At 32.1% G+C, this 10,862-nt stretch overlaps 1 protein-coding gene across 1 annotated transcript in view; it reads left to right on the top strand.

Moving 5' to 3' along the window:
• Positions 1-4,728, top strand: part of LOC129220021 (RAD50-interacting protein 1-like) — a 53,594-nt gene extending 48,866 nt beyond the window's left edge. Inside the window, exons 13-14 of the mRNA XM_054854349.1 lie at positions 2,143-2,261; positions 4,478-4,728. Coding sequence (XP_054710324.1) covers positions 2,143-2,261; positions 4,478-4,661 — 303 coding nt within the window. The 3' untranslated portion in view covers positions 4,662-4,728. The remainder of the gene's footprint in view (positions 1-2,142; positions 2,262-4,477) is intronic.
• The last annotated feature ends 6,134 nt before the right edge of the window (positions 4,729-10,862 follow it).

Here is a 10,862-nt window from a genome sequence, read left to right on the forward strand (position 1 = left end):
AAAGGCGAGTATTGGTATGATAATCTAAACTTATTATGACAATAGATCCACCTGTACCTATATCAAGACGAGCATTTTCTATTCAAGATAAAGACGCTCTTACTGCCCAAAGCTGTTTATGTTAAACGTTGGTTCTTTGTAACAAATTAAAAATAAATATGGTCAAAACACTATCTGGGTGTGATAAGATTAACAAAATACATAAATAAACAAATAAAATAAATTAAAAATAATAATAATAAATGAAAAAAATGCACCACAACATACTAACTTCGAATGATTATATTTCCAAAAGTAGTAAGAGTGACACTAATTTTATTAGTTCAAATGTTAGACAAACGTGTTGGTTATCAAACGTAATTAGTTTCAGATCTCTGCTATGAGGAGGCTAGTTGTATTCAGATTAGCAAATGGTCAACTTCTACTATTTCTCCGGGATACCATGTTTTCCCAAGCTTTAGTGCTACAAAATTACCAGATATCAATAAGAGTTGACCGTCTTTCTGAAACTGGGTGATTTGATTTTTTATGTTTTCTTTGTTTTAGTCTACGTCATCCTCAAATTATGTTTCAGATTCTGAATGCTCGCTATATAATACATTATGTTCATCACTATTTTAAACATTATATTATAAATAGTTGCATTTTTAATATAAATTACAGATAAAAAATTGGTATGGTTGAAAAAATATGGATATTAGTACGACTATTTTAGCCATAATGCACATTACACAATGCGTCCATCTGTGCCTATATCGATTTACTGTGTTTCTAATGCTTTTCATAAAGCTTTTTTTATATAAAAAACATTAGAAACATATTATTTTAGGTGTCAATACTGTAATTTTATATTAAATTAAAAAAAAAAACCGTGCAAAAAGACATTCGAATTAGAAAAGTCGTTTTTTAAATAACTCCATAACATACTAATTTCGAATGATTATATTTCCGAAAGTAATAGGAGTGACACAGATTTTTTTATTTCATATGTTAGACGAACATGTTGGTTATCAAACTTAATTAGTTTCATACCTCTGCTATGAGGGCGAGAGTAGTAGTTAGATTTTAAACATTTGCATTTTTGTGAAATTTATCACATAAAAAATCCAATATCTTCTGGCGCCCTTACAGTGACACCAATTTTATTACATAAATTTTTGATGAATGCAAATGTAGCTAGAAATTTATGTAAAAACGTTGGTGTCCTCATGAAGGCGCTTTGAGAAAATTGGCATTGAATGTAGTAAAAAAATTCATTTTCGGTCATTTTTAAACGGAGTTTGTGGCTGTCGCCCTCGTAGTGACACCGATTTGACAGCTGTAATAGTATCTAAGAAGACCATATAACAGTATAGAATTTAAAAATCCATGTCATTATAGGGGCGCTTAAAGCAACAAGAGCTTTAAAATCTGCAAATTTGAAAAACACGCAAAAATGTGCCACGCCCCCTAAATTTAAAAATTTAATTTCCCAAAAACGGTAAGGCAGACAAAGCTCATATTGTGCACAAACATTACATTCATGATAAGGAACACCATTTGCAAAAATAAAGAAAATTAAAAATGTCAACAATCACAACCTGCCTGATCCTTACAAACAATGGCTCTTAAGCACACAAAACTCAAAAACTCACAAAGTGAACTGTAACACTTAAAACTCTTTATTCTCTTGGAGATTGGATATCTCTTGCCGACTCCTACACTCGGAACACAACACAAGGCACACTCTCACGTATATTGATGCATAAGCACTTAGCTTAATGATTAGCATTTGGTGCGATCGCAGCGCCCTCTTTTTGACTTCAAATTACACTATGGGCCTTAACAGTGACCACATGCCCCATGGTAATTATTTTGCTTATATCATATCTCCTCTTCTGTAAAAAAAATTTAGATTCACTTTGTGTATTACCTACTTGATCAAAGTGACAAAAAATGTGCAAATGATACCTACAATTTCAAAGCTAAACTGCTTTATAAATAATGTATTGAGGCATTTTTTTGTTATTAGCACCATGGTTTTCTTTTTGCTTGAAATATTTTTGTTGTGAGTTCCTATTTAGTGTACTTTGTTCTTTATTTCATGTGAATTTAAAATACGTAGTGTGCATTATTTTTTTTAATGTAATTTTAATATTTCAGGTGATACTCCAAAATAGTTTCAGTGAAGGTGGGGCAGCTCAGCTAAGTTTTGACGTGAAGCGAAATTTATTTCCTATATTTGGCTCTTACACACTAAAACCCGAGAATTATTTTAAATTGTAAGTATTTACATATTTTAGAGACAGCACCTTTTAATTTCTCCCTCCTTCTACCAAAAATTAAAATTGAATTCATAAATATACAGCTTCTAGAAAATCGCCCATCAAAGTATGACGAGTGAAAACTGTTCTGCATTTGAATGAAGAAATTGCTTGTTTAGTGATATTTTGATACTTGAAATTTTAACCCAAACTCCAGTGGATTTACCCTATACTCCAATAGATATGGTTAATTGTTCACCACTTTTTGGTTTCTTCATTCCTCTAAAATGACAGCCTTACCAGTAAAACAGTTAAGTTACCAGATCCAGTTGAGCCTTGTTCAAAATAAAGCATTTCCCTCATGCCAAACATTACCAAAAAATATTATAAAATTATCATGCTAGGCATGACTTTCATTGTTAGTGACGTCAGGAGCGGTATTCGATCAGTGAATAGGCTATTATATATGTGATGGACTGAAAATTATAAACTTAAAACTTTCTGCAGAAAAATGAGTTCCTCCTTGCACGTTTTGTTTGTTGGTGGTGCCTACGGTGCTTGTACAGAGCGACGTGTTGATTCGTGATGGTCGAGGCTACAATTTAAGTGTTCTCAATGTTTTAGCATTTACCTGTTCTTACTAAATAAATGTTTTTTAGTGTTTTACATCAAGAATGTTTCGTCTTTTAAGAAGTGTTCCCCGACCAAAAATAGTTTACTCATGCAACCTATCAAAGTGGTAACCTAAGTGACGGCCAAATACTAGTTTTTAAGCTTAGAACACAAAATTTTGTTTAGTGCTCAATCAAGGGCACCCATATAAGGAGGCAAGGGGGGGGGGGCTCGAGCCCCCCCCAGAAGTTAGAACTTCCTTGCTTTTAGTACTTTTTTCTTTGTAAAAATGTAAAAACATTTCTTCTCCATCCAGAAATGAATAAATTATTAAAAATGTCAAATTTAAATGACTCTAATCTGTCCTAAAATTGGTTCCCACGGGGAAAATATTCTGCTAAACCACAATGAAAATATTTGAGCCCCCCCCCCCCCTTGCAACTTTGCATATGGGCGCCCATGTGCTCAATAGCTTTTGATTTTAATATTTTACTTCTGGTAGCTTTAAAAACGTAGGTAGCTCTAAACCAATTAGAGCTATATTAGTATGTCCATATGCATTAAAGAAATTGCTAGTCTTCTAGACAAATAAATAGTTTGCTGCCAATATACTAATTTATTTTGTAGTGAGTATCATGGATGAACTTTGTTCTTTACATGTTTTTTCAAACATTAAAAGCTGCTGGTAATTCTTCTGCTGTGTCAAACAGATCAGTATTTTTTTGTTACAGCAGTATGCTGATAAATCAAACTCCAATTTGCAGAATTGTTAATTATTTGATTCATTTGTAACTTTAAAAGTATCTGTTGAATATCTATTCCATGTTCAAAATGTAATTTCAAGCATTGAACTAATTGTTTTTTTTTTTTTCCAAAACTATATGAAAAATTTTTTAAAAATTAAATGATTAAAAAATTTACAATGTTTTTTTTTTTTCAGCGTAAAAACAATCAATTACAAAAGTGTCTTGGAAGGCTTTTTTTTTTCATAAAATAAAAATAGCTGGGCCATTCCATAAAAAACTGTAATTTTGTCCCACAGGTGACAGCTCATATACTTCATTAAAAAGTAAAAATTTTAAAAGGTACTGAATAAAACTTTTTGCTTAAGAAATCACAAATACATTTGTGATATTTGGAGCAACGAAATTTTGGTTAGTATTCTTTTAAGTTAATGTCACGTGTAGGACAAAATGTTCGTTTTTCCACAAAAGTGCCCAGCTTTACTTTTTTTTTAAATCTATTATTTGGTGTTTTTGTTTGTACAATACTTTAAATACATTCAATACTACAAACACTTTTTTTAAAGTTCTGCTGTATTTTGTTCAGGGCCTATTGCATATAAAAATCATACAAAAAAGATTTTTAATGCAATTGAAGGTTTATAATTTTATGAAGGCATCAATTTGACGCTCGCGAATTTCATAAGTAATCGTTCTCCATTTTACAGCTTTTTTAGTAACATACATTTTTAAACTCTCCCCCTCAGAAAAAAAAACTTAGAAGATAAACGTACAGAAATGCTTGATTTCAATTTCAAGGTTATATACATGCAAATATTGCTCAGGTTTAACTTTTTTAGTAATTGTGTGGATAAATCAATTATGTTAACTTTTTTCCAGAGTTCGAGATGCTTCTGCATTGCTAAATTTAAACAGTGCTCCTGCTATGCTTTTAAAAGAAACATTGAAGTGTGAAGACAGTCCAGAGGCTAAAACCAATGCTCTCCAAGAGCTTGGAGTGTTCAGTTTATCTCCATCTCAAGCTCTTATCATACTTTCCCAAAGAACTTACTCTAATTTATAGTAATTGATTTATCCTGAATAATATATAATGAATGTGAATATTGTAAATATATTTTGTAAGTGTGTTAAATAAAAATTATTTATTTAAATCAAGTTATGTTAAAATATATTCAATAATAAGTATATGTATGCAGTTACAAAGTGAGAACTTAATTTCATTCTACTATACTTGTAATGTCAGTTGCTACACATTGGTCATAACATATATATATATATATATATATATATATATATATATATATATATATATATATATATATATATATATATATATATTTATTTATTTATTTATTTATTAACTACAGCTGAAATTAGATACAGCCCAAACTTACATTGGGGGGGGGGGGAATTCCTGATTTATCAGATGAAACTCTGAGTTATATCTCAAATGAGAAAATACAAGCATCAACACATACCTACATCTAATAAGAGATATTGGTGCCATTTAAAAAAGGCAATATGGCAATATTGTTTTCAAATTTGCTAAATACAGAAATGTTTTGGGGGTCACAGTGACCTCGCTTTGGGTTTTAATCAAACTACTTAGCTAGGATTATTTAGCAATTTTTAATTCCCCCCTTTCTTCTTTTTAAATTTTGATTACCCTATAAAATATAATCAGAATATGAAAGAATTTATTGAGTATATACTTTTTTTCCATAAACTCTTCAAGAAACAATTCCACAAGTGAAAAACTCATAAACTACATTTTCATTCATTTTGTAAGCTATGCTTTTAATTGTAAAATAATATTCTAAAACACTTTGTCAACTGTGGGGAACCTTTTTTCCCCCATAAGATTGTATTAAATTTGACAGTAAGGTAAAGGGCTGAGCAAGTAGATTCTTAAGAGTTATTTCTCTGTATCCTCATATAAATAATGGCCGATGATTGAATAACCCGCGTGTTTCAACAATGAAACTTGCCCCACGTCATGACAATTTGATAAAATGTTTTGCTAATGTTTAACATGCAGGGAAAAGCTTTGTTGCGACAAGGCTGAACTTGATCCTGTAACTTAACTGTTTACTGGTAAGACTCAAAGACTCATTTCAGGGGAATGAAGAAACGAAAAAATAGTCAACAGTGAACACTACCTACTGAAGTTTAGGGTTAATCTACTGGAGTTAGAGTTACAATTTCACTCTCAAACTATCACCAAACAGGCAGTGGCTTCGTTCAAATGTATTAGCATTTTTCACCCATCATACCTTGATGGGCGGCTTTCTAGTTTTCAATAGGGATGCAAAAAAACTGCTGTAAACTTTTTATCATAAAAAACTACTCAAATTTATGTACCATTACAATGATTATACTAATTTCAGCATAATTATGCTTTAATTGTAAATGACTGGAAAGGTTGATTAAAAAAACTCTGGAGAGCTGAGTTTTTTCCACCTCTGTAGCTATATACTAAACTCATTGGTGCAGCAGTCCAAGGTGCCGCCACAGTCTACTGTGGCCATCTCAGTTCTTGTGCCGGTTTTTGTCGTGACGAGAGTCTAACTGGTTTAAACTGTCAATAACTCAGAAATTTAAATTCTTGCTAAAAGGTAAGTTTTATTTGTAAATTTTTCCAGCAAATTATAATTCACATGAAGTATGTACAATTAATTATATTCAAAAGTAATGCTTTGAAAAGTGGCCTTTTCTAATTGGCTTCATAACCATTTAACACTAGAAAGACGGAAGCGGTCATTTTAACCGCAAACGATTTTTAAATGCTCATATTTGCTGTGTTTAATTTTCAAACTCTTTTTCCTTCATCGACTTTTCCTAACTATTTATTAAGATCTTACAACACTATTTTTTTTTTTCTTTAGGGTGATTATTATAGTCGCTATCAATGTTTATGTCTAGAAAGACTGACTGCGGTCATTTTGACCGCTAAGTGAACCTTTCTTTATGCATCCGTTTTCTTCATTTTTCTCTTATCAGTTGTGTGCACTATGGACTATTGTTAGTTATCAGGGTGAGTAATGTTCTTTTGAGTTTGAGTAGTATTTGCTGGTCAGGTTTAATTCTTTGAACTGTTAGGAAAATGCGAAACACCTGCTGGTTGCATGGTTTCAGTTTTCTGCTATCTGCACAGGTGGCAAAGTTGAGAAAGGTAAATTTGAAACGCATGCGACTCGACACGTGAAATAACTTTGTGTCTAAAAAGAAGTAAATATACACAGATAAATTCCAAAAATGTTTGCTGGAATACTTTTGTGCACCAAAACTTGTACTTTGCTTGAAGCATTGATGTTTGTTTTCTTAGATGATAATGAAGTGCTCAGTCACATAATTATCTTTATGATGTCGAGAAGAGCCGTTGACAAGCAAAACTTATAGGAGCATTAATTCCTGAAACTGTTGCGGATTTATCTAAAATAGATTATGGTTCTAATGAACAGTCTGACTTATCTGAAGAGAAACATATTCCTAGCGATGAGAATATTTAGCTTTCATGAGATTATTGAAAATATTTTTCGGAGCCTAGATTTGCAGAAAAGGATTGTTCTTCTGAGTTAGAATTTGAAGAAACCTCAATAATAAAAACTGATGATCAATATATAAAAAGCAGTGAACGGAAATGGGACAAGGGCCCGACACTGAAAAAAAAGGGGAAAATTTCAAAAACATAAAATCAAATATTTCTCTTATTTCCTCCAAGCCACCTCCACTGATCAATTTTGCTGCATGTAAATAAGTATCTACCTCAGGAAAAAGATTAAAATTGTGTGAAATTCAACTATGCGGAAATAAATCTACGAGCATTTGTTCTGATTGCCAAAAAAAAAAGAAAACTGTTAATGGCTAACATACAGGGGACCTGATAACATAAGTATTTCGAAATACTGTAAAAGATAGTAATGTACGAAATCTTGAGCTATTTAAATATTTTTTACACCAAACACATGCATGGTTGATTATAGTACTTGTTAGTTATTGCATGCTAAGAAAATTTCCTCTTTTTTGTACAAATTTGCTCTTTTTCAATGCCAATTGTGTAAAGCATATATTTGACTTGATCGAACATAAAATTAAAAAAAAAGCTATCTGAGACTTATTTGCAGACTATATTACGATTAAATTGATAAATCAAATTCTGGCATGTTAAAACAAATCTTTTCAATAGTTAAAAATCCCGAAAGGAAAAAATTTCCAATCTTTTCACTATTGCGGTCAAAGTGACCGCTGCTAGTCTTTCTAGGTATACGCAAAACGCCGTCTTTCTAGTGTTAATTAATATTATATCACTAATTAATTGAATATCATGTAAATTGCAATAATATAACTTTACTGAAACAAGTGCAGGCATTAAGCATGATCTAGCTCAGGGTTCTCCAACCTACAGCCAGCAGGCCAAATACGGCCTGCAAGCAGATTTTTCCCAGCTTACAAACTCTAAACAATTTTATTTAATTAATATGTTCGCTCGTATGGAAAGTCTTTCATTTCGACTATGACCGAAAATGGTCGTGGAAAGTCATGATTTTCAGCAAAAAATGCTCAAAAGTCATGGAAACTGACATCTGGTCATGGATTTAGATTCAAGAATATTTATCAAATTCTACAATTTAGGTGCAAAATTTAAGCATCTTAGCTGTTTCTTACGCTTTTACTTGTCAGCCCCTATTTTTCACACATTGCGAAATCCAATTGCATCTGCTTCTATAATACTCCCTCATATTTACATAACTATGTTATTCCACTTTTCCCAAGACAAAGTATGAAACAGCCCTTGGGAGTTATTGAAGTTTTAAGTCATATATATCAACACAGAAAAGGAAAATTTATTTAAATTTTTAAACTTTTAAAATCAATTTTTTTTAGAAACAAAAACCAATCTGAATTGGGAAAACAACATCGTAGATCTTCAAACATAAATTGAGGTGTGTTTATGCCACTTAATCAATTGATAAACCATTGTTAGTGTCTCAACTGCCTGATTCATCGAACATTATTGGTTTATTGTGACAGAAAATGATTCTTCATTGTGTACAGCTTTGGAAGAATATGGTAAAATCCAGGGGCGTAGCTAAGGGGGGAGGGGGTTTGGGGACAAACCCCCCCCCCCCCCCCCCCGAAAAGTTAGTCTCAAAAAAAAGAGAAAAAGGAGAGAAGAGAAAGAAAAAAAAAAGGAAGAAAAGGAAAAAATTCCAAGCGATTATACATATATATATATATATATATATATATATATATATATATATATATATATATATATATATATATATATATATATATATATACATATAATAAAATAAGATGTTTGTGTGTGTGTGTGTGTGGCGCGCATCTCGGGAAAACGGTAAGGCCTAGAAAGATGAAATTTGGTATACAGGTGCAGTTTTTGCTGAAGATGTGCACCTCGGGCTTCGATTTTTGATATTTTAATTAGAAAAAAAGTTATTTAATGTTTTATGTGTTTTTTTGCACTTTTTACCTCACAGACCCCGAACCAATCGCATCGCACCACACAAATATTTTTTGTACTATAGTGTAGGAAATTTAATTTTAAATATGATGAATGAAAAAATTTTGAAGATAGAGCAAATTCTGTATTTTTTATGAATTTTTCAAAAAACCTTTAATTTGCATTTTTCCAGGTTTTTTTTTTTTTTAATATCATCCTGCGAGAAGTATCAAAGCCTCATTTCTAAAATTTAAGTTGGTAATAGTAAAACCATTTCGCCCTCTTCAGAAGAAAAAAAATCTTAAAAATACGCAATAGTTTTTTTTTTAACAATTTTTTAATGCTGAACACATTATGTCTTTCCACGCATCAATCGAAAAAAGCGTTCTTCGATCTTCTATGCCTCTGACGTCACTACTTGGATTTCGATTCAGTATTTACGATGGAACCTTAATCGCAAACAATGTTTATCTTTTGATTTTACTATACAGCTTACTTCTACATTTTATGACGTGATGACCACGTGTTTTCCGGCAGAGCTTGCTTTTTTTCTTTCCTTTTTTTGTTTTATTTAGGGATTGCATTTACAGTGAAACTTCGATAAGTCAAACTTCGATGAGTCGAGAACTTCGACAAGCCGAAGTGGTTATTAATTCCCGTCCAACTGAACGGAGAATGCATGTTAATTATTTTCGATAAACCGAATTTCGTTGAGTCGAAATATTCGATGAGCCGAATTTTTCCCCCTGACCTTGTCAAATTTTCCATGCTAATGTAACTCTATAAGTCGAAATCGTTTTTTTTTCTTCTAGTATGAACAAAAAGAAAAATGCTGGCGCCACTGCATTGCATCAAAAGGCGTCTCTCTAGACCAAGTAGATCTAATAAATAGGAATTCGATATTTTGTAGGTAACCTTGTAAATGTTTTATCTTTTTTTTTCCTAAAGGTATTGTTTGCTTCATTTTTTTTTTCTTAAAAAGAAAAACCTGCACAGGTTGAGACCAAATCTCTGACTTTGCGGAGCCCGGGACAGAAAAAAATAGAGAAAGGGGGGGGGCGGTACATTTAGGACTGAAATATCCACTTTTGGGGAAAAAAGGTCGGGCGGGGACTGTTGTCTCGACAGAAGGGATTCTTTCTCGAATTAGCGTTTTGTTCTACAAAGCTGTAAGATCGTTCTAAATTTGCTGTTTTTCTTTATGTGTTAAAGAAAGCGTGTGATTGAGGGGCTGTCTCGCTTATCCCTCAAAGTTTAGACCTTAAAAAAATGGCTAAGAGAAAACTTAAAATTTTAAATTTGCAAGAAAAAGTTGAGCTGATCAAAGAAGTCGATTTAGGCATAGCAAAAAAGAAGGACATTGCATTGAAGTTTCGTGTGCCTCCAAGTACGCTTTCAACAATTTTAAAAACCGAAATGTCTACCTCCAAGCGGTTGCTGACGAAAAATTTAATGCAAAAAGAAAACGCCTTAAGGATGGAAGGTATCCACAGCTTGAAGAAGCCTTAGTAAAGTGGATGCTAGTAGCGAGAGAGAAAAATGTTCCGTTATCTGGACCAATCATACGTGAAAAAGCAGAAACTTTCGCAAAAAATATCGGCATTTCAAATTTTGAAGCTAGCACAGGTTGGCTAGACAAATTTAAAACTCGACACAACATTGTGTACCGAACCATTTGTGGCGAAAGCGCAGTAGTGGATGAAAAAATTTGCGAAGAATGGAAAGAAAAAGTATTAAAAACTATTCTAATGGAGTACAATGAAAATGATATTTTTAATGCAGATGAGACGGGACTTT

Source organism: Uloborus diversus, chromosome 4 (assembly GCF_026930045.1).
Source record: "Uloborus diversus isolate 005 chromosome 4, Udiv.v.3.1, whole genome shotgun sequence".
Lineage (NCBI taxonomy): Eukaryota > Metazoa > Arthropoda > Arachnida > Araneae > Uloboridae > Uloborus > Uloborus diversus.